The following is a 27,614-nucleotide window of genomic DNA, read 5'->3' on the forward strand; positions in this document are numbered from 1 at the left end:
TTCAGAGTTCATTTTATTCTCAAAGCACATTCATTTATTAACCAATTAATGAAATCTATAAGCTAGCCAACTACAGGTTCAGAAATGATTATAATAGACATAACTATATAAACTAATATCAACCTTTAAAGTCAACAAAATAATAAAATAACCATGGGGTATTTAATTACATATTTGTAGCTTAAAGAATATCATCAAATGTCTATCCTGCCTTCTGCTGAAGCAGGAACTACCCACCAAAGGATTCCATAGTCTTTACCTTGATAGGAATAGGTTCCTCCTTTTTAAATCACTTACTGGCTTTTAGTATAAACTCTAATGACTGAGTTAATGATATTACTATCAGTAAGTGCAATGTTTAAGTTTTACTTTTTGCAAATTTAGGAAAAATTTACAGAAGCAGATATGGAAATGTGATTTCTTAAAGCCACTAACAACGACTTCAAAATTTAATAGAATATTAATCATACTTCAAAATACCACACCCCTCCCAAGGCTCGGGAACATGGGGGAAGAGGGGGTGAAAACACCGTAAGAGTCAGAAGTCTAGGAAGACTGGCTGAACTGACATCTGGATACGACAGGACTCCCAGCAGCTGGGGCTGCCTCCACAACATAAACCACCCAACACCCCAGCATGGAACGGGCAGGGTCTCACAAACCCCCGGCCCTAGCAGAGGAGCTGTTGACAGTTGATGGCTTCTGGGGAGGGAGAGTCGGTTTTCTTTAAAGGTGTGGTCCCTGGCAGATGCTCCGGTCATGGCCCCACCTCCATGAGCAAATGGGCAGCACAGATCAGACTACTCCATGGGTTAAAACATACACGCGTGAAGTTGGGAGGAGGGGTGAGGGTGGGCCTAGGAGGAGTTAGGGGAGAATATAATCAAAACAATTTCATCCATGTACAAAATTCTCAAAGAATAAAAATCATTCTCTCAAAAAATTGCATACTCTCAATCCTAAAGACTTGAAGAATCCTTTTCTTCAGGTTAAATCAAAAGGCCATTTTGGTTCCTAGCAGAGAGGAGGTCTAGCAAATAAGAGATAGCATTGCAAAACTGCATGGCACTTCGCGGTCATGCTCCTTCCTGTGTAAGAAAGACTTCTAAAATGTTATCTGAGAACATGCTTTAAGATCATGATTTTATTTAGCTTATATGCTGAAAATTCTGTTGGGTATCTCAAAGATCCACAATTAGTGCAAAAAAGAGGCACTGACGTTAGATCACTCATTCCCAGCATAAAGAGAATTCATGTGGCTGTGAACATTGTTTATATCGTTTCCTACGTTGCTTTCTGAAGGCTAGCACATATAAAAATAGATTGACATTAGGGTTAAGTCACATATATTATAAGCTTTATTTTAACTGCAAAAATATTTGAGCCACATTTAAGGAAAAATAAACTCACTGAGACTATAAACTGCATATTTCTAGAGGCCAGATGTAAGAACACTGATTATTTTTCTTGTGAGTGGATACATGCCCCAAGCTTCTGACAGTCATTTTGTAGGAATAAACACACAGAACACTGCTCCGTGTGTGGAGAATCCACGTCTGCTGTCTTACACACTCCATCTGGTAAGGCTTTGGTGTAGGTCACTCCCAGAACTCCTGCTATTTATCTTTCTTCTTTGCTCCTTTCTCCTCTTCCTCCGCCTGCTTTTCTGTGTTTCCTCCCACATCTGCGCTTGCTCCTCCTTGGCTTTCCTTCTGAGAGCTGTGAGCGATCTGGTAGTCCTCGAGGAGTTTGTGCCCCGTCTGCTTTGCGGTTCTCTTCACCATGGCTTTGATGCCGATGTTGTCAATATTGTAGGCGGTGAGGCCAACGTTGATAGCAGAGTCCACCGCGTTGTGTGTAGCTTCTCCTGCATTGTGACCATACCTTTGAAAAAAAACAAAAGGGCAAGAATGACACACACAGTATTTTTGAAAATATTCTCTTGAAATCAGGAGCAATTGAGTTATATGACTTCTGTGCCATTCTTGAAAGCAAAACTGAAGTTTTGTTTTCAATTTAGTTAATAAGTGAAGACATGGGAGAGAATAAAAACCACAATTACAAAGCTGCCCTTTTAGAAAAAAAAAGTGTGTGTGAAGATAAAAGACTAGCAGCTACAACGGTAATAAAAAAATGGTGAAAAATCCCTAAACATAAACATTGTTAATCATTTGTTTAAATCTCCACTTCTCAAAGTAACAAATGTAGATGCGCATCTGGTGTGCCTTTCAGTAGAGACCCTGGGGCGTTCTCCTGGTACACCGCTCCACTGCCAATTCACTGGCCATCATGCTGTCTTTAGAACCCGCGAAATACACAGAAGCCCTGGACCTCTGGGGTTCTGTATGTCCGTCCAGACATGTCACGACTTGATGCCGCACGTGCCCTGAGCAGTCACGGCTACTTTCTTAGTTGTAACCTGCTTAGATGGCCGTGGCCCGTGCACCCTGCCTCACTGACAACCAACTCTATCTGACTGCCTTCTTCCTCCACAGCTCACCCTTGTCTATACACCATCGGATGTATTCATGGCAGCTGTTAACATCTTTGTTTATCTCACTAAACCATAAACCCCGCTGCAGAGGGAAATCGTTGCTTTGTTCACAAATGTGCCCTGTGCTTCTGAGCGTCTGGCATCCAGTAAGTGTTCCATGAATGAAAACTATGACCACTCGTGGCGTTGTCTCCCCATCTCCTCCTCCTCAGCCCTCCTTCCTGCACGGACCAAGCTTACCGCAAGCTCAACCCTCTTGCCTCTGCCTTCCACTGTTGGCATTACATGCAGGTACCACTATGCCCGACTTGTCTCAGCATGCAACACCCAGCATGCAACAGGTCACCGTACAGTCAACTGCACACCCATGTCGATCACTGCTTTTTGCAGTAGTCAAGTGAAAGAATCACCTAGGTGAGCATTATTGGCTGAATGGGAAAAGAAAATGAATGGATAAAGAAAACTAGTGAGCTATGAACACAAGCCAGCTAACTCAGCAACAAGGAAGTGAATAGAAGGGAAGCGAGCAGAACCATGTTCAGTGAGAGAAGCTGGTATCACACAGACCATTGCCAAATTGTTTCTCTTACACATGGAATCTGAGGTGGGTGGAGAATTTGAGAGTAAAAAGTAGAATCTATTTGGGATATGAGAGAAGAACAGGGGGACAGGAAGGGCAATATAGGTGTGTATTATATACATGCCTAAATATGACAGAATGGAATTTACTGTTGTGCACAATTAATATACAGCAATGAAAATGCATAGAAAAATACACGAGAAATTATAAAAGTATACACAAGTACTTAATATTAACAATGCTAGTGAGTCCTTAACACTGAGGCTCTGAGGAAGGAAATCTGAACTATACAAGGACACCACAATATACCTCCCCTCTGTAATTTAACCCTTACCCTGATGACAGGCTTTTAAAGCTTTGCTGATCCACAAAGCCCTGCTTATACAACAACCAAAGCCAAGGTTCAAATCCCCTACTCAGGAAATCTCACAGAGAGAGCTGTCGCCTGACTTGATACATCTATTTGTTTATGTGTATGTGCCACTGCGAGCAGGTCAGGAGTCTGTTATCCTCTTCCACTGTGTGGCACGGAGCGCAGGTGGCCAGGCTGGCACTGAGGGCCAGCCCTTGACATTTTATACAAACACTGATCTGCTTTTTGCTTTAAGGAATCTACTTCCAGCCTGCCTGACCAGAACAGACTTGCAACACCCTGGCTTTTCCAACCCAGTGCTGTCAGTCCAAAGCCACCTGTCTTACTGTGGCTTGGGTGGCTCCCCCAATCTTTCCTCAGCAGGGAATTAGTAATTACAAACAATAGAACCCACAGTCAGTCAAATCTTATCTCAGAATCACCCTGGAATGTGGACTTCCTTTTTAATCACAAGCAGAAAAGCTTCCTGTAACTGCTTTCTGCGACCTCTCAGCATTGGGAAGGGTTGGCTGCCCTGTAGAAGAGACACCATAGCCGAGGGAGTTCTCAGCGGATCCACCAGCTATGACTCAATAAAAGAATGAAGTGTGGGCTTCAGCATGGAAAAGTGACCATAACCCCCTGGCAATGATAAGCAGGAAGTCTTCAAAGGCAAGTCTGAGAAGATAAAGGGACAGTAGAACATTTCCTGGAGGACCCTTCCCATCACCGTGGGGGCCACACAGAAACGGTGCTGTCCTCAAGAGCAGGAAATCATCCAGAAGCACATGCCCATCTCCGAATAGCGGGAACACTCCTGCTCACAGAACAGGATATTTCTTTGTGCAGTGCACTTCTAAGAGCTACACCGTCCTTGATGTGTTAAATGAGTGTCTCAGTCTCTTGACTGTTGTTCCTCAGACTGCGAGAACTGCTACAATGTGGGAAACATGACATCAGATACTATGATGCAGGCAGCTGATCATAAGGCCTTGGCCAACTCTCCCCATCTCTGCACTTCAAGCTCATAAAAATATATATTTGAAATCACTTAGAAAATTCCTAAGTAAGGAATTGTGGAGCTTCCACTTGCTATGTTTAATTTTTAATATGTCCTCATTTATTGGTTCCAATAGCCCTTACCCACAATTCTCCTAATAGACACCTATTCCTCTCTTCCTAGGTAATTAACCACTCAGCGCTTTACTGTACTTCAACTCCAAATATACTGCTCAAAACTCCTCAAAAGCATAGATCTGAATAAGAACATAAAGTCTAATTTTGATTTATTTATTTATTTTTACTTTTTAGTAAATGAGCATTTCAGTTACACTTCATGGACAAACACCACAATGGAAGGACAACAAAGTGATTGTAAAGATGTCCTAAGTCAGAGGGTCTAGTGTAACTGGAAGCAGAGTTGTTCAGATATGCCCAATGTGTTCACTGAGGTCGACTGAGGCAGAACACTGCCGTGAGTCCAAGATCCTACGGGTTAGTGCCTCAGTATGACATCTCTCACATCAATCAATACTGTGCTCAGAAATAGTGAGCTGGAATATTTCAAGGAGAAACAGATCTTATGAGCATATTTACTGAAAGTAGGCAGGCTGTGGCTAGTTTAGGAAGGCCATGTAGGTAAAGATAAGGATCTTAAGTTTTTCATGAAAGCAACGAAGGAAAAAAATCAGCAAAGGAATGCAATGAACCAAAAACAGGCAGTGGGAACTCAAGGCAGGAAACAACCTTGTGTCTGACAAGAAGGGAAGGTCCATGTGAAGGTGGGAGCACACAAGAGTGAGGTCAGGACATGGTGCCTTAAAATCTATAATGGCATGTGTCTGAGCCTGGCAAGAAGGACAAAAAATAGCCTTGAGACGTGCTGGTGCAGAGGTAGAAATTATAGCCATGGGCACAGATGACTAGTGCTTGATAGTTTTATATCAACTTGACACAAGATAGAGTCATCCGAGGGGGGGACCTTAAAGAAAAGGCCTCTATAAAATGGGGCTATAGGGAACCCTGTAGGGCATTTTAATTAGTGATTGGTGTGTGTGGTCATCTTGGAACTGGTGGTCTTGGGCTCTGTAAGAAAGTGGGCTGAGAAAGCCACAAGGAGCAAGCCAATAAACAACATGTTTCCAAGGTCTCTGCATCGGCTCCTGCCTCCAGGTCCCTGCCCTGCTTGTGTGCCTGTCCTGACTCCTCCAGTGCTGAACAGCATTACGGAAGAGTAAGTCAAATGAACCCTCTCCCCACCCCAAAGGTGCCTCTGGTGCCTCATCACAGCAACAGAAACTAAGAAAGTGATGTTATTTAAGAAACAAGGAGGCTGCACTACAGTGAGACTCTAGAAAGAACTGATGTGTAATGAACATGCCCAGAAGACAACAAGCCTTGGATGAGTGGGATGGAGTCACTGTGGGGTGACCCGCAGACTGCTAACCTATTGGTCTTAACAAGCATTGAGTACGGCAGCAAAACCAGTCAGGATGGGTAACTACACATGCAATCAGATTTTCCCAAAAATTGCTGGGAAAATGAAACAGCAACTTAATCATGGATCAAAATCAACAAAACAAAAGAAAGCAACATAAAGAAAAGGTCTTAGTCATAAACGGTGATATCACTAAAACAAGGCAGAAGCGCGGGGCTGGGAGCAGCTCAGTGGGAGAACACTGCCTGGCACCAGCATCTGGAGTTCCATCCCTGGCATTAAACAAAGGTCCAGATCTTAAAGGTATTTTTAAGTGTCAAATATGATATGTCAGCAAAGTAATGGCTACCCAAAACATACACTGTGTTCCTTCCTCAAGAGCAAAACCTGACCAACACAAGAGAAGCCAGCGCTCTGCACTTGATCCTATCAGCACGGCTCTGGAACACCCAAGTCAATTCTGACTCCTTTTAGAAAACTGACGAACTTAAACCTGTCACTAACAAAATGAGAAATGATGGGGAGAAGGAAGGACCTGGAAATCGTGATCAAGAAACCGGAGTGCTCAGATAAGACATTTGAGAGTAAAATTCTTCTAGTAAAATACTGTTAGTTATTTTTCCATAACTGGATAAAAATGGAATTTTACCAGGAGAAACTACAAGCAGACCAAACCTGCTGCAGCAACATCATCCTCCTTAACAAGTCAGAGAGGGGCCTGGGAGCCTCTGCGGCTCCAGAAGTTCAGCTGGAGCGAGGGTCATCTAGTGGGCAGCTGCCGCAGCTGGACTCTGCGCTAGGCTGTGTATGGCTTTCCAGCCTAAATCTAAAAAAAGTGAGACCAAAGTATTAAAGTAACAGACAAAAAAAAAAAGTCTAAATAGTCACCTAAAAGATTCGGTGTCCCTACTCCCTCCCACCAAGGCCAGCAAGCACCAGGTAAGAAAGCTCATCTAAAGCATCTGTTTTCCTCCCAAATGTGATGCATGTGATTTAGTCAGGTATATTTTTAAATATTTACTTATTTAGTATACAATATTCTGTCTGTGTGTATGCCTGAAGGCCAGAAGAGGGCACCAGACCCCATTACAGATGGCTGTGAGCCACCATGTGGTTGCTGGGATTGAACTCAGGACCTTTGGAAGAGCAGACAGTGCTCTTAACCTCTGAGCCATCTCCCCAGCCCCGATTTAGTCAGATTTAAAACTCTGTGGGAGAGCAGCGCCTTCCACAGACAGTGAGGACACAGCCTCTTTATCACAGTAAATTGGTAGACACCAAGAAATACTCATTCTGCTTTCTCCAGTATCATATGTGGAAGGATATAGGAAGTGTAGATTTAAATAAATAAATTAAATGAAGGAATTTACAAATAGCTCTTCTCTTCTCCCATTCTGTCACTAAGCTGTTGCCGGCTCAACAGATAGGTTTCATCAAAGATAGTTTCTACTTCTGGGCCTTCACAGGTGCAAAATCTGGAATTCTGGGGCCAAATCCTGAATCTCCTATGGCCCCTTCCTTCTTCCCAAGACTCTAACTGCATAAGTGAAGCCACTGCTGAGAAAAATCACTCCTCTAGTCACGAGGTCAGTGCTGGGTAATTTATTTATTCACACTGCGCATCTCTGGGGAGGAGAACAAAACAACACTAACACACAGCACCACAGGACTGCACTCACTCGGGACCGTGGTTAAAGTTCTATGGGTTTGAATAAAAGTGGCCCTCATAGGCTCATGCAAGAGGCACTATTGGGAGGTGTGGTCTTGTTGGAGGAAGTGCGCCCCTGAGGATGGGCTTTGGGGTTTCAGAAGCCCAAGGCAGGCCCAGTGCCATTCTCTCTTCCTGCTGTCTACTCTCAGACAAAAACTCTCAGTTCCTTCTCCAGCACCCTGTCTGCATGCTGCCATGCTTCCAGCTGTGACAATAATGGCCTAGACCTCTGGACTCTAAGCAGCCCCAGTTGAATGCTTTCCTTTGTAAGAGTTGCTGTGGTCATGGTTTCCTCACAGCAATGAAACCCTGGAAAGTACCTTGTTCATCACGCCAACCTCCTCACTAATAATCCACACATTTTTGGAGAAAATGTAACAAGCACCATCACTTTCCAATATCTGTGCTAAGAAATGGTAATTCACTCTGTATTTGTTCTGAGCCAAGTAAACCTGACACCTGAGCTTTGAATTAAAGGCATACCCCACAATGAAAGAACAAACAATTTAGGATGGAAATTAAACTTAGTACTACCTAAGCTGAAAGCAATCTAAATACCAGCAGACCGATGGTTCCAAAGCCAGTCCAGAACTTAAGAAGCTGTATGGACGGTGCACCAAGTGCAGAGGTGGCTCAGCACGCTTCCCCGAGTGTAAGCAGAGAAAGGACGTGATGACAGCTACTTGGTTTATACCACAGCTCCACCACTTGACTAGGAACGTAAACTCCAGCAAGCTCTTTAACTTCTAATGTTTTGGTTTCCTTCCAGTTTCCTTATAAAACTGTGATAGAAACGTTAAAATTAAATAACACATATGAATAACCCTGAACACAGTACAAGTACATTAAGTATGAACTCAAATAGTACCACTATTAATATTAATTTTTGCATGTGCATATTGTATGTATGTTTGCATGTACATGCGTGTGAAGGCCTCACCTGTTCCTCGATCACTCCACACTTTATTAATTGAGGAAGATTATCTCGCTGAACCCAGAGATCTCCAATTCCATCTTGTCCCGGGAATCTGTCTCTGTACCCCCCACCCCTTACAAGGGGCTGCCATGCCTGCCTGGCTTTGTGTTGGTTTGGGGATCTGAACTCCAGTTCCCCAGTTACTTGTAAGGCAAGAAGTACTGAGCTATCCAGCCCTACTGCTCCTTTTTTTTTTTCTTCATAAATAAATAGTAAGATCCAAACTAATTTGAAGCTAACGAAACAACTTGGGTCCCACTAGATTTAATTTTTAGACCCCAATTTCTCTGATTCAGACAGAAGGCAGGAAGAGAACGAGACCAAAGGTACACGCCATGCACATGTGAAATGTCACACTGAAACCCAGTTTTGTATGATACACACTGGTAAAACCTAAGTTCAAACAAAGAAGACACCCAAAAGCCAGCGATTTAAATTTGTTCTTTAATAATACTGCTAAAGTATTTGTTTCTCAGGAGTATTTGGAACCAGGTATATCCTGCCACCTTTGGCATAGTTTAAACTAGTAGTCGCTGCGTAGCTTGTTGGGGACACAGTTGATTCATTCCTCTCACTGGCTCAATTGCATTCGCTCAACTCCACAACTGCTGACCACTACAAAACCCAATGCTGACACCACAGTCCTGTGAGTGACTTCCCCTTTCACGGTTTCTCTAAAGCAGCCAGCCTATCCCACTTCTGCCCAAAAGGCCCATGAACCTCAATAAGGCCACAGGCCCTCTTTCTTCTCCTCTTTGGCATGTCTGTCCTCCTGGTGCCTGCCCCCTGGCTGAGGACCCTGCTGCCTGCACACAGGGCGAGCGAGGTTCTGGAGTAAAGAGCTCTACCTTCTTGTGCTTCCCTGTGCCGTTCCCATCGTGATCACCAGTCAAGAACTGGACACAGATCTGAGGAGCTTCCTGAGACAAGGACACCTGGCTATGAGTTGAACGCAAGCTTTAGGTCACCTGCTAAGGTGAAAGGGTCGGTGAGTCTAACAGCAACCAGCAGGATACACTGAAGTCAACTCTCTCCAGAGATCTCAAAGCCAAAGGAGAATCATGCCACCAACTATCAGATAAGCTGTGCAAACCCATTTCTGTGCTGTCTACTGACCATGTGAAACAAACGGCGTCTCTCTAGTTCAATATAAATGTGCAGCAGGATCCATGACTTGGTAGTCACGGCGGTCGGATGAGCCAATGCTAATTAATGCAGGGCCTCCAATCCAATCAAGTCTTTATTTTTTCCTCCAAGCAAACACTTCTGTCAAAATTATGTAGTTAAAAATTAAACATATTCTTTGCATTAATGAACATTTATAACAATTAGCAGCATAAATCAAAGTCACAGGAGTTCAATCAGCAGCAGACTAACATTTTTCCCTGTTTAGGAAACAGTGAGTAAAAAGTACGCTCATCAGAAATTTAAGTAAGGACATAAATCTTAAGCGTCATGGATTGAGCTGATGATACAGGAGACTTATCTCTAAAATGAAGCCGCACTTACTTGTATCTGACGGTTTGTACGGTTTCTGCAGACACATTGCTGACGATGCATTTAGCCGCACACTCCAAGCCCTGCCAGACAGTTGAAAATCCTGTAAAGGTATTTAAAAGTCAGTCTCACCTAAGGTACACAGCCTGCCTGACTGTCTCAGGTAGCTCAGTGCCCTTCTAGAAACACACACACACAAAAAAAACAAAACAAAACAAAAAAAATAAACCCAGGGCCATTTGTTACCTTGAACACTACTCGCTGCCACAACCATGGCACCATCCAGAGTGGACTTCCCATCTTTGTCTCTCTTAAGAGATTCTGGAACGAGTTTGCTTCCATGCTTCTTGACATGCGGAGCGAGCTCTTTGCCAACGCAATTTGCTACTGTGCAGACGCCATCAACTAACACAACCACAGACAAAAGGCTCAGAGAAACTGCTCTCTTGATGTTACCACCTGCCTCACGCAAAGTTCTCAAACGACCATCCCCAACTGCTTTTCTGCTTGACTGCTACTGTCTGTTAGCTGTTGCTGTATCTATGGAAACCCTGCCTCTCGGACAGACTTCTGTTAGAAAGAAAACCATCCATTTTCATTTTTCTGAGGTGTCAAAAAAAATAAGCTTACTGAATTTAACGGAAATCCGCTGAAGACTGTTGTGACTCTATAAAAACAACCTTGGCGCCGGGCAGGCAGTGGCGCACGCCTTTAATCCCAGCACTCAGGAGGCAGAGGCAGGAGGATCTCTGTGAGTTCGAGGCCAACCTGGGCTACAAGAGCTAGTTCCGGGACAGTCTACAAAAGCTACAGAAGAAACCCTGTCTCGAAAAACCAAAACAAACAAACAAACAAACAAACAAAAAAACAATCTTGGGGCTGCGATGCTCAAGTGTCGCCTGGGGAGACAGACAGAAGCACTGCCCTGCTGGGCTGCAGGTGTAACTGTGGGGGAGGGGAGCCACATCATCTGTACTCTTTCCCTGTGGAGCAATGGAGCCTCTGTACCTAGCCAGAGGAAGCACAGGCACTTACCCAGGAACTGGCTGACTTTCGCTGCCCCTCCAGTTGCCTGCTTCGCTATGTAGAGGCCCTTGGTGACAGCTGGACTCACTTCCACAGGTTTTTCCTCTGGCTGGATGCGCTCTCGGAGTTTAGAAGCTCCTTTTTGGATGGCTTTGCCAGTAAATTCAGCACCTTTGACTAAACCCCAGCTCACCCAGGAAGCACCTTTTACAAGGGAAATTTAAAACTGCAGCAATTATGGCTAGTTTTGCCTTTAAATCCTTTAGTAGCACGAGCAGAAAACAAGGTTCAGTAGTAGATCCTACATGGGCCGTGGATATGCCAACTGCATACCTACAGCTTCTTCCTGAAACAAATCTAATTTTTAGCCATCTGTGTGGTCTGACTGAAGCCCTTTCTAACTAAGCCTTTTACTTAGCTCACACATCTTTCTGGACCAGAATCCTATATTACTCTGGGTTGTATAACAATATGCAGGAATCTGCTGCTGATCACACTTTTCTATGATCAAATCCTGATGTTGACTATAAGAAACAAAAAGGAATATTCCTTTGCAACTATAAAAAAATAAATGGAAAAGAGACACTGAAAAGTCACTGTTCTACAGAAGGGAAGACAGATATGGATACTCAAGGCTCTGTCACCAAGTGAGAACATGATACCCAGAGACACCATAGCCAGAGACAAACACGGTACTTCATGGCACTGCCTTAGATCCTTTCTGCACACGTGTGATGATAAATATCAGTTATTTCTAGTCACAGCCGCATGGTTTGCCTGCAGTAATGCTGACAGACAGAAAAAGATGAAGGTGGTAACTCTGACTTGTCTAGATCAAAGCCAACGCTACAGTTTCTGGACTATTCTAGATCGAACCCAACACCACAGTTTCTGGGCTATTCTAGATCAAACCTAACACCACAGTTTCTGGACTATTCTTCACTTTTACTGACTTAAGGAAATCAGCCATTTGTACTTGTACTAAAATAGAAAACACAAACCAGGGCTTCTTCCCCTGGTAGAAGGGAGCGGAGACCCAAGGGGAAACAGATCTGACTTCCTGATACATTTTCAATTATTTTATCATAAGAAATAACTTTAGAACACTGATGTTTCTATATTTTGGCCTTGATATTCAAAATCTAGATAATGGGGAATAATGGCACATGAGGGACTACTGAGTCCCCAGTTACGTGTGTTTTCTCTTCTCATATTTTATGGGGGCCCCAAGCCTGTAAGTGACCTATCTAAGCACCCCATCATCCTGAAGCCCATCAAATTATTAGTTGTGTGAATGCAGGATAGTTCCTGTGGCCTGAAGACTGTGTGAGGTCAGGATGCTGGTGGGAGATACTGTGGACCTAATAGACAGGCCCTTAGGTCAAGCATTATTACCTCAAAGGGAAGTATGAGGCCCTAGCCCCTGCGGCTGCTGCTCCCCGTTTCTCTTCTTCTCCTGTTCTGGCAGAATTATGAGAGGCCCAAAGCAGCAGAGTACCCACCCAGGGACTGCTGCCTCCTGAGCCACAAGACAACCTTTCTGGCTTTACAAAGGTCTCTGGTATTTTGCCGTAGCAGCAGAAAGCTGCCACACTTCTAAGGACGAGTGAGCAATCTTTCACTCTCTTGGGAAGCATCTTAGACTTTGCTGCTGTAACAAACACCGAAAAATTGCAGTTGATAAGCAGCAGAGATTCGCTTCTTGGAAAGCCAGGACTGGGGTGCTGGCGAGGGATTCCTGAGGACACCGGAAGCAGGGCAGCCTCCCAGGCCCCTTCAATGAAGAACCAATCTCGATCACAAAGGCTCCTCCCTCACAACCCAGTGGCTATTCAAAGATCTCACCTTCTATTTTGTGATTTTGGGGGTTGCTGCTTCAACATGGGGGATCTTAGAGGGCATGAACCCCAGAACATGACACTGGGGGAAGGGGAGAAAGGATGAGAACACACAAGACAGGACATGATTTATGTTCACATCTCTTTGATAGCTGAGGGATCCCTGGAAGAGGGCACACTTACACAGCAATGTGCTGCCTTCTCAGAAGCCCCGCCCTTCCACCTGTCAGTATTTCTAATCTGTTATTTAATATATAAAAATCTATAAGCAACACTTTTACTGGTTCAAGGTTTGACACCATAGGGGCTAACGAACAGCTCTGTGGTACCTGACAGAATGTTGTGGGCCACTTTCTCGCTCCATTCAGGCAGTTCTTTCGACTTTTCTTCTGAACTTGGCTCACAGGGTACAATCTGACTCAAATTAACTTCTTCACTTGGAGTATCTTTAGTCTAAACAGTAAAAATGGTTCAAATTGTAAAGGTTAGTGAAGTACAAAGGAAAGGAACTGAGAGAATTATATAATAGACTGTCAACAAACTCTAGCTGAGGTGAGGGAAAGCATCCACCTTGTTAATAAAAAGAGAAAACCAGAATTGCTACAAAACTGAAAGGCTCTGGTCTTAAACAAGCTCCCACTGATGAGCTCTAGGTAGAAATACAACTCCAACACAGCATCTACTAAACCAGAGTCAAGGTAGCCATGTCCTCCTCCCGCCAGCTCGTGATCTGTGTCACATGGCCACCACCCCTCAAAGTTGCACGCCTATGGTACTGCCAGGGTGAAAGATTAGATAACTCCGCCAGTAAGGAAGGATGTATCTAAGTGAACTAGCTTTGGTAGAAGAAAAAGTTCAATTTGACACCTGAATATCTAGCTACACAATGACCTGCCATCCCACTTAATGGAAACATCAGTATACAGCTCTTCACAGACAGCGTCAAAGGGTTTGGCCAACACCCAAACTCAAAGCTAAGTTCATCCATTCTAAGAGCCCAGAAGCAGGGTAACCACAGACCTCAGAGTGCTATAAAATAGCTGGAAAGAACAAAGATTTTCTGTACCCAACAGATTACAAAGAACTTGGCTTTTAAAAAGAGGATTGTGGAATTTATAAACACACACACACACACAATCAACCCCCCAAAACAAAACAACTCATCTTTATAGGAGAAGAACTACCTGTCAGTAAGACCCAAAGAAAATCTGTATCACTGGGGCCAATGTCTCCAACAGATAAAAACTGGAGACTGAGCAGAAAAAGATTAACAACCCAATAGTAAAAATGAGTGTAGAGTAACAGATAGCACACAGAGTGCCCACCATCATCCAAAACAAAATGAATGTAAACTACAATATTCTGAAATGTAATTTCCTGACCATCACATTGTTAATATATATATATATATACATTATATATGTGTATATATATATATATATATATATATATATATACACACATACACACACAAACACTGGCCACCCACCCACTCTTGCCCAGGCCATGAGAAAAGCAGTATGTAGCTCCCCTGTCTGCATGGGATCCAGTGGATCCTGAAGTCACAAGGCAGTTCTCAGTTCTCCAAATATTAGGACATATTGGGACTAAGCTTTTCCATACATATGATATATAATCTATATGACAGAATTTAATTTGAAATTATCAACAAGAAATAATACATAGAATAATTAAGATAATGTTTTATAAGAGCAAAAGCAGAATGGTTTTTTCTTCTTCACAATTTCACAGAAAATCCGTTCTCTGTTTATTATTTATTAGGGAAAGGAGCATAAAACCACAGCAAGCTCTTAGCCAACAAGCAGAGGAAGCATTTAAAACAAAAAGTATGGGTCCTTCGTGTAAAAATAAAGAGCTTTTGAAACACTGAAGGAGACAGAAAGTCTCTCTTAAAGCAGTGTGAGCAGAAATGTTTGGTAGCCCTGTTTGGGACTGTGACAGTTTGTGCCATGCTGTTGTGGCGGATGGCCGTCAGACTGGGAGCACACTTCCCACTGCCTCTTAACTTGCCTTTTTCCCACGCTTTCCTTTATGGCGTGCATCCTTGCTGCCTTGGTCTATTGAAGAATCTGAAGAACCCGACTGCCTGATATCGGTGCCAGAAGCTTCCTTCCGTGGCTCAGAGGGGTGTCTTGCTCTCTCAGGGATCTGGAATTCATCTTCTCCTTCTGCTCTATTCCAGTTTGCCTGGAGCATAAAGGACTGGGCTTAGCTCAGCTGGTCTTTGCAGGACATTCCTCTGGGTACACTACACCATGTGCTCATGACACACATGTTCAAACACCAGTGTCTGAGTGCACAGATAACTACTGCTGCTGGTTTCCCATGTGTGCAGCCATGTGTGCTCATGCCATGAAGCACATGTGACAGTCACAGGACAGTCTTGGGTGCTGGTCCTCACCTTCAAACCACTGGTGTTTTAAAGGGTCTCCTGCACACCATTTGGCTAGGCACATCTTGGATTCCTGGAGATCTTCCTGCCTCTGCTTCCCTAGCTGGACAGGGCTGTGCTGGGCTACAGGTGCCAGTGCTACAGTGTAGTTTTTAGCAGTTCTGGAATCCACTCTCCTGAGCCTTGCAGAGCAGGTGCTCTGCCCTCTGAGCCACACCTTGCTTTCTCCTGTCTACACTGCTGTCACCTCCTTACCAAACATTAACCCTCTGGAGTTTCTTGAGTTATGCAAGATGGCTGACAGGGAAGTTGAAAAGAAAAAGTATAAAAGCAACCATTAGCAGTTATTTATGAAATGGATACTGCTACTTTGGGATTTAATTAATGCAATAATAAACCTGAGGAGATACAGCAAGTTGAGAATGTATTCAAAGGCAAGGAATGAACAAAGCTCATGTGTAAGCGCACATATAAGTGTTGGAAGGGGTCAAGTGTCTCATTGCATGCCACAGGCATTGTGCTGGCACATACTCTGCCGGACGAGCAAAAGCTTAAATGTAAAAATCAGAGCCAATACTTGCAGCTCACAACTGACACTCTGTAACAGCATAGACATGAAAATAAAATAGAGCCAAAGAGCAGAATAAAGGAGAGCAGCATCCTGTGACCCTGGAGTCTCCTTAGGTCCTTCCCTGAAGCCTGCCAGCGAGGGCCCACAGAGGGGAGGGCAAAGGTGTCCTTCACTAGGCCTGTGAGCACCTACACGTGACTGCAGTGAGCACGGTGGTTACTCTTGTCAGCCTCATGAGATTTAAACTACTATGGGAGCCAATCTCTTGGCACATCTGGGAGGCATTATTGCCACGCTAACCGAGGCAGGAAGATCCACTCTAGGCAGCGCCATCCCATGCGCTGGGGTCCTGCCCGATAGAAAGGGCAGAGGGGTCTGAGCACCAGCGTTCATCTCGCTCTGCTTCCTGACTGTACATATACAGGACCAGCTGCCTCATGCTCCTGCTGCCACGCACAGCCCCGTGACAGGTTACATCCTCCAAGCGTGAGCCAAAATCAACCGTCCCTTCCGTGAGTCCATCTGTCGGGGGTTTTGTTGCAGCAACAAGTGCCTAATAGAGCAAGTGAGCAGTAAAGCTGGGGTGTGGCCAGATCCACTCACCCAACGTTCCAGTCTTCACACATGCCTTCCTGTGGACACACAGGCAGTGATGTGCTACACAGAAGCTGTGTGTTATGTCACCACTGATTAAGTTACTGCACACACACAGGCACACATGCACACACTCACACGTGGGCACGCGCGCACACACACACATCTACACAGAAGCTGTGTGTTATGTCACCACTGATTAAGTTACTGCACACACATGCACACACTCACACGCGGGCACGCACACACACATCTACACAGAGGCTGTGTGTTATGTCACCACTGATTAAGTTACTGCACACACACAGGCACACATGCACACACTTACACGCGGGCACGCACACACACATCTACACAGAGGCTGTGTGTTATGTCACCAATGATTAAGTTACTGCCCATACACACTGTCAACACTCATAATTTTTTTAAAAAAGAAACTTTACCACACTTACTTAGCTTAACTCCTTGGGACTGTGTATCATGTTTTATTTGGCCTTCATTCACCATGAGAATATTGTGTCAACCAAAATCTCTCCCAAATACAATATGTCCAAATTTACTAAAGCAGAATTATCTTCAGAGTTTTACCATTTAGCCACCCTCGCTGTAAACGGTGGTGAAATGGGCACAATCCACGGGGCATGACCACCTGCTAGCTGTCAAAAGAGAGCTTCGGTTCCCACCACTGCCCAGTGAGGTGGACATTATCACTGACCCCGTGTTACAGTGAGAAAATTACAAGCAGAGCAGGCTGGTAACAGCTAGGCTAACAGCTACCACACAGTAAATACAATTTAACTCCAGCACCTACAATCTGCACAACCGGCGGCAGACAGCTCTCATCTCCCTGAAGCTGGTTACGGGTCGTTGGAAGTACATCTTCGGTGCTCACGCTTAAGTCGGTTTACCTAGGAATCTGGTTACCTGGAGCCGGAGGTCAGACATCTGCCTCAGCAGATCTTCAAACAGCTCTCTGTCATCTTCTGGGAGCTCGGATGACAGAACGACCCCTACAAAGCACCCTGCGGCTTGTAACATGGTGTCTGGAAACATGTAGGCTCCTGCTGTGCACTTCAGAACTGGAGACCTATCAGGAACTAGAGGGTACAACCAGTCACACACCTGAAAGAGTCGGGGAGAAAAGGCCATCAGCGAGGAGATCGCCATGAAATTGCTACATTAAAAGCAAACCTGTCAGGGTTTGGTGCAGTTTAGGGCTTTATAGACCCACCATCAGCAAGCCTCACCGTAAATAAATCATCCTCTACCTTGGTCTTCCTGCATTAAAAACCTCTGCAAACACCCCACCAACAGTCTTATGGCCATAGGGCTCCTGAGTTTGACTAAAGATGATGCTTTAGATAAAAGATGGTTAGCATAAACTGAGGGCTGATTGTTCTAATTAGCTCCCTTTACAGCATGAAACAATTTTCCAGTACAGTACTGCTGCTATCCATTTAATCCTCTCAGCAGCCTATCAACTGGCTGGTCCTTTTCACTCTTAACTGGCAAAAAAAAAAGGATAAAATTGTCATATTAACAGGGTAACCAGTAACGTTCTGGTTAAACATATTACATCTGCAGAAACCTATTACTTCTTTATAGTGAAGATGCAAATCTTTCCTTGAAACACGGTATTTATCCTCCACAAGCACAGCTGGTCATTCCACCGATTAACCCTCTCCTCTCACCCGTCCACTTCAGCCCACACACCTTGGCTTCCAGTAACCATTGTTCCACTCTCGGCCTTTAGACCAGGTGGCACTTGGCTCTCTGTGTCTGGCTATTCTCACTGAACAGAATGTGGTACACCGTTCCCGACCATATACACATACACGTTTTCTTCATTCATTAATCCCTGTGAACAATTAGGTCATTTCTATTGTGAAAATGGTCTGCCATAGCCATTTTATGACAAAAGCAGAGGCACAGCCAGGGCACTGAAGTTCTCAGCACTGACAACCAGAAAGCGCAGCTTGCATCTACACATTCTTGGTGTTAAACACACGGTTTAGGTTTTGCTTTGCCAAGTATCCAGGGAACCTGATGTGACCACCTGGTCTAAAGGCCGAGAGTGGAACAATGGTTACTGGAAGCCAAGGTGTGTGGGCTGAAGTGGACGGGTGAGAGGAGAGGGTTAATCGGTGGAATGACCAGCTGTGCTTGTGGAGGATAAATACCGTGTTTCAAGGAAAGATTTGCATCTTCACTATAAAGAAGTAATAGGTTTCTGCAGATGTAATATGTTTAACCAGAACGTTACTGGTTACCCTGTTAATATGACAATTTTATCCTTTTTTTTTTGCCAGTTAAGAGTGAAAAGGACCAGACACAGAGCAGAACATTGTATGCCACTGGGGACTGAGACTAAAGCCAAATGATACTGCGGTACCACCTGGGGAGGTCAGTTTTTCCCAACACTCAGACTTAAGCTCATATCCTGGCTATCCAAATCAGAATTCCTAAATGTATTCCTGTCATGTATTTCACTCTCTAGCAACTGAAGTATAATTGTCCCAACCTTAGAACACCATCCACCATAAAGAAACCCGAGGGATCGATAGAGGGATCATTTGATCCATCTACTGAAACAAAAGGATCTCGACACATCGCCCCCTGCTGACCAGCAGGAGGTAAATGTGCAAAGACTACATACATGCTCAAGGCTGACTCCTAGAGAGGGCCTGACAAACATTTTCAAATTTTTTAATGGATTTTCTTCTCTATCTCAAAATTCATCAATTTTGACTACAGTAAAATTCAGGTAGATTAGAACAAAACTGACTACAATGTTTTCTAAAGTATGATGTGATGCCAGGGAACTCAGAAACCTAAACAACAACAAAAACCCAACAATTCAGTAGGTACTTATTTAATGTGTATTAGAAAATCTGCTTATTGAAAATAACCTTACTCTCATGTCCTAAACAGACTAATGATTTTTAGAGTATAGGAGATTTTACTTAATTTCTAACTGATAGCTGTGATTTGTTTTTTTTAGGATAAATATATTCAGTAGACACTCATTAACTCTTTAGAACACTGCTACAAATAGCTAATATGTGAATGACTGTCAATGAAACACGGGGTGCAATTCTACTTTTTATTTAGGACCCAAAAGCAACGTATGTAAAATGTTAAGAACCAAATCGAATCAAGTAAGAAAGACAAACTGCTGGTGGAATCGAAGCATCTTCTCAGCTGAGATCCAGCAGCCAAGGGCCGGCCATCTTTCTGATGTTCTCTTCCTGAACCTCCAGAGCCAAGGACCCAGAGAGCTCTTAGGCCTCATGACTATGCAACACTGCTGCCAGACCAGCAGGAACTCTCTACAGCCCCTCCCCTAACCTCAGTCTTGAGCCTGCTCGTTAACCCTAAGGCTTCCTTCTTAAGATAACAGTCAATGCCTCTTGTTTAGTACTGAATCTTTCAACTGTGCCCCAAGAATGTTTTCCACGCCTCTGATTAGCTCCCAACAATTGTTAAATGACTTTCAGCTTGGCTTCCATAAGAACAAGGGCAAAGCAGCATTAGGACTGCAGGCAGCCAGTGCCTAGTTCTATTATCTTATCTGACTCTAGGCACAGGCAACCGCCTTGTTTAAACAGTGATGTCTCTTCAACACAAACCCACTGAATGTACACCGCGTCCCGGTTTTCAAGAGCCCATCTCCCAGCACCTGCACGCAACCCTTTCCCAGCAGACCACACTAAGCCCACAGCGATGCCCTGACACACATTTGCTTCTCATCAGTCTTTACTCTTTTACCATTTACCATTCTGGCCATCCCAGCTGCAGTTCAGCCCTTTAGGCCAGGGCTTCGCAGCCTCCCCTGACTGAGGTTCAGGGATGGATAATTTTCCTCCTGATGGGCTATGCTGTGTGGCACCGAGCAGTTTCTTTGGCTGCTCTGTTACACCAGGTAACTACACTCATTCAAGTGTAATGAAAACACTTGCAGACACTGTCAAAAAAGATCCCTCAAGGGGCAAAACCGCCCCTGGCAGAGTGGTTCTAGGCCAGTCCAGGCCCCCAGGTGGGTCTTGATAACGTCTGTGGATATTCATAGCATGATTCACATAAATTCCCTTTGAAATTCAAGTAACTGCATTTCTTCTTCAGACAAAACATAGCTTTCTTAGGTCCTAAAGTCAATCAAAAATAAAACCAAAACCAGATTTTTTAACTTTAGAAAGAGGAAATGCCAGCACACACAAACATGGATGTATTCAGAACTCTGTAGATTCAACCCTTTTTCTTCTGCTCTTATTCTGGATGTGTGACAAACGTCAACAAATGAAAATGAGGTACACTACCCGTTTCCAGGCTTATACTAACACACTGCTTCCAAGAGCTTACCTGGAGAAACCCAGGAGGGCGGTTCAGAACCGTATCCAGAGAATTATCCAAGAACCTCACGATGCGCAGGTACCCAGGGTATGACGGAGCACTAACCTCTCCCGCAGGGTTTACAAAAAAGATCTGCACTCCGTTTGGTATCAAAATCAGCTCGTCTGCATCGAGCCCCAAGGACTCGAGAGGGGGAGGCTGGGAATGGTTCCTATAGAAGTCTTCTCCCACTGAGGAGATCTCCCCGGAGTCTGTTCCGTAGGAAACAGTGTAGTGACCCTCAGCAGCCTGGGGGGTGTAGGCCGGGGGTGCCTCAGCGGGACAGCTGGGCAAAGGTAAGGGCCCAGAAGAAGGTGCAGCACCTGGCATGGAGCCGGTGGCACCTGTGGCACCTGTGGCACCTGCACCAGAGACACTCCCATCTACTTCAGCAGGCTGGGGGGCTGAACTAACGGAATCTGGCTCTGGAGACTTCTTGCATGTATCTTTAGGAGGGAACTCTGGGTATAACTTGGGCACATCCTGGAGGTCGTTCCGTAGAGACATGGCAAGGCCCTTCTCTAGGATCTCCAGCCTGGTGCGGACATTCTGAAGGGTCTCTTTCATCTTCTGCTGCATCTGTCTGGCGGACTCCCATGCAGGGCCTGAGCACCCCTTGTCTGCTGCCGCGACACTGATGCCCCTAAGCAGGTGTCCTATTCCTTGCTTGTAGTAGTTCTTTGCTTCTTCCTTCTGCCCTAGCTCATCCGTGTTCAGCCCTTTATTAACAAACAAAAAGGCCTTCTCGTAAGCTTCCTTGATGATCTTAATCTCAGCAGGTTCTCCATTTCCAGGCTCTCGCTCCATCTCTGCAAGACAAGAAACATCGCCTGCCATTACCCAGTTAGCTTTTAGTGCACTTAGCCCTTTCCCACACGAATGTATTTCAAGGACAGGCCTGCCTGTTCACAACTGCACACCCAATCCTTCAGACAAAACATTCAGGATCAGCCCGGCGGTGGTGGCACACGCCTTTAATCCCAGCACTCGGGAGGCAGAGGCAGGCAGATCTGAGTTCGAGGCCAGCCTCGTCTACAAGAGCTAGTTCCAGGACAGGCTCTAGAAACTACAGGGAAACCCTGTCTTGAAAAACAAAAAAAAAAAAAAAAAAAAAAAAAACATTCAGGATCAACTTTATAGTTGATAAATAAATGTGCCCAATCCTAAAATATCATAAAGGGGGCTAGAGAGGTGGATCAGAGTTTAGCTCCAAGCTCCAGGGGACCTCTTCCCAACACACTAACCCCAGAGCTGGGGAAGCGGATCTCTGGGGCTCACTGGCAGTCTACTCGGTCAGCTCCAGGAGAGTTCCAGATCCAGTCTCAAACAAGAGGAAAACAAGGTGACAGCTCCAGAGGAAGAGCCCCGCCCACAGCTGACCTCAAAGGGAAAAAAAATCTGTAAGATAAAAGATAGGCACAACACCCCTCCCTCCCCAAAAATAGCTTTTAGAGATCACACATAGCTGGAAGGTAAACTCGGTGGAGAGAGAAAATGTTTATAAAGTTCAAGGAAATGCCCAGAATGGATAGCAATGAAATAAAAGACTGAACAGGAAATTGAAATAAAATTAGAACTTTGTCTAAAAGGCCCCGTGTGAAGAGAGAAAACGATGGACGGAAGAGTAGAGAAGTAACAGATCAGATAAAGAGGAAGCAGAATTCCACGGCTCACGGAGGCCTGACAGCAGCCTGGGGGACCTGATAGGGGTGGGAGGCAGACCTCAGGACAGTTACTTGCACTGCGCAGTCAGTGGAATCCCAGGGCTGAAGACAGAATTCCCAAGGTAGTTCCAGAGTGACATAGCCAGACTGGAAGACACTTCAGAAAGCATTCAGGAAATTAAAACCCACAATTTCTGGTGTGTTTCTAGGCTTTAGGGAAAATTTATACAACCCTGGGAGAATGCAGGATTTAATTAGTAAAAATGAAAAATCGCAGAGATAAAAATCAAGACAATTATTAACTCCTGAAAAAACATGCCAAACAAAACCCATAAAGTAACCAGGGCATATTCTGTTTCTCTTGGTGTCTAACATTGAAAACAGAGGATCTTGACGTTAGCAGAATGATGCAACAATACCATACTAAGGGAACAGGAAAACGGGTGGACAGAGTTTGTGTGCCAGGATGAAGGCGCTAAGACCTCTCTAGTGGGACGTTAGCTGCAATGGCCAAGGCTGAGACAAGCAGCAGTGTTAGCACACTGCTGAGAGCCACGCAGACACCAAGAACTGGGTCAGGAAACCAATCCGAGCGGTCTTCGGAAGAAAGCAGAGAGGCTGGCTTACAAAGATATTTAATTTTTTATGCACGTGGTGAACGGCGAGTTACTTACTTTACAGAATAAATACAAGCCTTGCTGCAGCCGCCTTGTCCTGGAGGATTACACTGCGGTCCACAAAATTAATTCTGATTTTCCAGGAACCACTAACAAAGTAAAAGGAAAGAGTTGAAATTTCAATGACAGCTTTTATTTATCTAATACAAAAAAGTATTATTCCGGCATGTATCAAAATGAGTTGTTGAGTATTTTCCTCCTTTGTGTTATGTCTTCCAAAGACAGCCTATGCTGTACTTCAAAGTCTATGTCCAATCCAACGTACCCCACAGCAAACGCTCAATGCCCACATGTGCTGGGCACTCTGGACTCCTTACAGCTTCTCGGGAGAGGAAAAAAAAAGTCAAGGGTGCAGAAGAGTATTTCCATAGCTGTCCACACAATGAAAGGGCCACAGATGTCAGTAGTCAAGACTTCTCAGAAGTGAAAAACAGACAGGCCAATAGCTGGTCCAGTCACAGCAACTTCATGGTAGTAGACAAAACACACTCAGCCCCCAGTTCAGGAACTATCACATACAAGTGGCCATATACAAACCTGTATTTGCACTACCCCGGTGTTACTACTGAGCTGAACCCAGCACTTCCCCTGGAATCCTACCCCGCTGTCATCGCAACGCCACAGGTATCCACAGACCCCAGCCACTTTCTCCTCCCAGAAGCCACAGGGTAAACGTTCTATAGTTCATTTTTCTAGTGCACAAGGAGGCATGGACTCTGAAGCGTACAAACTCTAGCACTGTCACCTACATAGTGCTGGGCCGCATGTGTGGCTGGCTGTGTTGGGCTGCGTGTGGTTTCTGGGCAGCAGGCTGGGCTCGTGTGCTTAGAATAAAACAGAAAACTAAACAGAGGAAAACTGTCTACTGTATGTCTTGAGGAGGTTGAAAAGTTGTTAAGGATTTCATATGCTTCAATTCTCTAAGTCTAGAACAAGAAAGGTCTTTGGAAGGCCAATCTGAAGTAATGAAACACTCTGTTAGCTTGATAATAAAAAAAATGGTGGACTTTTAACTTTTAAACATTTATTTCTTCTTATCTGTATGTGAACAAATCTGAATGTAAAATGTTGGCAGACACGTGCCCAGGCCTGGGGAGGTCAGAGGACAATGCTGGGTGTGTATCCCGGTCTTTTACCTGGTCTAAGACAGGGTCTTTTGTCCCTTCCCCCCTCCGTCCCTGCTCCACAGACAAGGCTAGCTTCTGGGAGTCTCTTGTCTCTCCCTTCCATCTCTCAGTAGGAGGGCTGGGATTACAGGTTTTGGGGGGATCTGAACTCAGGTCCTCAGGCTTAGCTCTTTACCCACTGAGTCATCTCTTCAGCCCACTTAAACATTCTAATAAAAGATTTAAGGGTCACCTTATTCAAGCATAGCTATTTGAACACTCATATGTGTGTGCATGTGTGCACCAGCAGAAGTAAATTCTATTTCAAAATTTGGAAACTCGGCACCATTCCATGACAGAAAAGGTAGCAAACAATGGTGCTTAAGAGAAATAGCAAGAGAAGTTTTAAGGCCAGCATGCCTGGTCTGTTACAAAAGAGGGGGAATGGGAAGGGTTGATCATTTAAATTATATACTGACAAATTACACACAGACATTTATAGGGCACAAAATCATAGTGGAGTCTGACTTTTGAACTATTTTGATCGTTTAAAGATTTTATTATATTTAATTATGCACATGTGGAGAGGGGCAGGTGTGTGCACCTGAGTGTAGGTACCCAGAGGCACTGGATCAACTGAAGCTAGAATTAGAGGCAGTTATAGCCCTGGGAACTGAACTTGGGTCCTCTGCAAGTGAAGTACCTGTTGCCTACTGAGCTCCATTGCCTGATTTTTTAAAAAATAAAATATGGAATGATGAAATAATGCTAATTAACTTACTCATCACCCCAGATATATGACATTAAAAAAAAATGAAAAGAGCTGAGACACAGTCTCAGTGACGCGTACAGTAACTATTCCATGATCACCTGTTGTTGGCAGACAGAACTGAGATCCCAAAACTACATCACTTACTCCTATCCCGGTAGGGAACATGGGGGACTGATACTCAGGGTGGGCGTCTAGTCGACCCCTGTACCATCCTAGCCAATACTGGCTTGCTAGGGAACTGTGTGTTTCAGAAAGCACCATGCATGGGCAGCAAACCACAATCCACATTAGTACGCAAGTATCCTGTTTCAAACAAGTCCTTCACAGCCATCAATTAAGACAATCAGGAAAGAGCACGAACTAAGAGTAACTCCCTTGGAACTGAGAGCATTCTTCTGCTGCCCTATTATTCGCCTAATAGCTTCAGTAAACTTTAAGACAGTTGCTAACTTCTTAGATATCTGAGGGCCATTTTACTGAGACAAAATTTATCTAATAAAAATTAGAAGGCAAGATCGTTAATGTATATATAACACAACACAGCAAACCTCAAGGATCTTCAAGAAATATCACAACCATGGGAATAAAACGGAGCCAGCAGTACACTAACGCAATAAATAATACAGCGTCACAAAACCGTGCGCATTCCCAGAGAAAACTTTTTCCAGATACGAAGTTAGGCCGCAGGGGTTCTCGGAGACGCTGGATGCCAGTAAGCAGTGTGTTCCAATGAGCAAAACCCCCCAGGCCGTTCACTTCCAGTGCTGTTGCTTCTAGGAGCTAACTGCCCACCTTTAGGCAAGCTCTAGGCTCTGGGGAGCGAGAAAGCCAGTGGGGTTTGGAGAGAGAACCGTGGAGGACGCACACTAGGGATGAGCAGGGACCAGGTATGGGAGAACTCACGCCGGGAACAAGCAAGGATCAGGGATGGGAGGACCCACACCATGGATGGATGACCGGGGACTCCGAGACTGGAGAACCAGGATCAGGGGATGCGCGGGGACCAGGGATGGGAAGACCCGCACCAGGGATGGATGCGCGGCGTCCTGGGGCGGGAGGATCTAGGACCTGAGCGGCGCCGTTCCCGGGGCCAGCACTGTGGGAGGTGGAGGGAGGACGAAGGCTCCTTCAGTACTAGCTGGAATACCCTCTGCAGGACTTCTAGAAACTTCTCGGATTAGAAGGGCTTCCCTGCAAGATGCCGGCGTGGCGCGGGCCGCAGCCCCCCACAGCCTGCGGCGTCTCCCGGGTTAGTCCAGACTCACAAAGCCCCGCGTGACGCCCTCTGTGGCCGGCCCCGCCCACGCGTCACCACACCCGCGCCGAGCTGAGCTTTGGCCCACTCTGACCTTCCAGAAGGGGCACGGGACGCCAGCCGTCCGCTCCGAGCCCGAGAGCCCACTAAGAGCGCGCGGGCACAGGCCTGACACCCTCCGGCCCCAGCCAGGCCCAGGCCACGTCGGACCGCGCCTGCGCACTCCCTACCGGCCGCCCCGGGGCCGCCGAAGGGACCCGGAGAGCGACGGGCGATGACAGCCTCTGGCCGCCAGGGGGAGCCCTGGGTCGGGCACTGAGGACCTGGAGACAAACGCTGGCTGGAGCCAGGGACCGTACCTAACTGTCTATCACCAGAGGTGTTAAATCTGTGACACATAAAAACCAGGTCTGGGTCTGGAGAGATGGCTCAGCAGCGAAGAAGCCATTTCTTATTTGACTCTATAATGCATAAAGAACACACCTCAATAACTTGTAACAGCAACAATTAAGAATAAAGGATTTGAGTAGATATTTCCTCTCCTTAGACAAGATATACAGACCACCAGAAAGGGCATCAGAAGATGGTCAGTACCGTGAATCTTCAGGTTAACTCACATCAGAATGAGGCATGACTCCCATCTCTTTAGAATGGCTGTAATCAAAACAGGCAGTAACAGGTTTGGCAAGATAGCTCTGCAGCCCTCCGGCATTACTGGTGAGATTGTTAAGTAACCAAAAATCTGCACGGCCAGTAAACCCCTAGCTGGAACTGTGCAGACAAGTATTCACTTATCTTGCTTCAAATAATTGATCAAATAATTGAGTGATTATTATAAAAAAAAAAAACTCCTTTTAGTCTCTTGACATCACCTGCAATCACCTGGGTAGACCCTTAGTGGAGGATGGTCTGCTTTAGGTTAGATGTGTCTGTGTGGCGTGTCTTAGGGTAAGTGACCCAGCCCATTGTGGGCAGCACCATTCCCTAGGCAGAGAGTCCTGGAAGAGAGGAGAAATGGTGCTGAGCCCAAGCATGCAGCCAAATAAGCGAGCTTGCACGCATACACGCGTTTTTCTCTGCTCTTGACTGCGGATGGGTTGTGTCTAGCTGTTTGAAGTTCCTGCTTACTTCCTCACAACAATGAACTGTAACCGGGATTAGAGAGCTGAACCAAACCCCTTTCTCCCCCAAGTTTTTGTTGAAACATTTTCTCACAGCAACAAATGAAAAGAGGACAAACTCCTATTTATTTTGTTTAAATT

At 45.1% G+C, this 27,614-nt stretch overlaps 1 protein-coding gene across 3 annotated transcripts; it reads right to left on the bottom strand.

The window, feature by feature from the left end:
- On the bottom strand, nucleotides 1-26,582 carry Spart (spartin). 3 transcript variants are annotated; one of them, XM_038347497.2, is made up of 11 exons: nucleotides 26,447-26,582; nucleotides 23,217-23,308; nucleotides 22,123-22,258; nucleotides 20,849-21,687; nucleotides 17,414-17,611; nucleotides 14,943-15,119; nucleotides 13,241-13,364; nucleotides 11,083-11,277; nucleotides 10,294-10,452; nucleotides 10,060-10,150; nucleotides 1-1,884 (listed from the first exon to the last, which is right to left on the bottom strand). In XM_038347497.2, exons 4-11 carry the CDS (start codon nucleotides 21,683-21,685, stop codon nucleotides 1,617-1,619), a joined length of 2,049 nt encoding a protein of 682 aa, XP_038203425.1. In that variant the 5' UTR covers nucleotides 21,686-21,687; nucleotides 22,123-22,258; nucleotides 23,217-23,308; nucleotides 26,447-26,582; the 3' UTR covers nucleotides 1-1,616. The 3 variants fall into 3 exon arrangements, with proteins under 3 accessions (XP_038203425.1, XP_038203424.1, XP_038203426.1); XM_038347496.2 differs by lacking the exon at nucleotides 22,123-22,258; XM_038347498.2 differs by lacking the exons at nucleotides 14,943-15,119; nucleotides 22,123-22,258.
- Nucleotides 26,583-27,614: the final 1,032 nt, after the last annotated feature.

The sequence above is a fragment of the Arvicola amphibius genome, chromosome 11 (genome assembly GCF_903992535.2).
Source record: "Arvicola amphibius chromosome 11, mArvAmp1.2, whole genome shotgun sequence".
Taxonomy (NCBI): Eukaryota; Metazoa; Chordata; class Mammalia; order Rodentia; family Cricetidae; genus Arvicola; species Arvicola amphibius.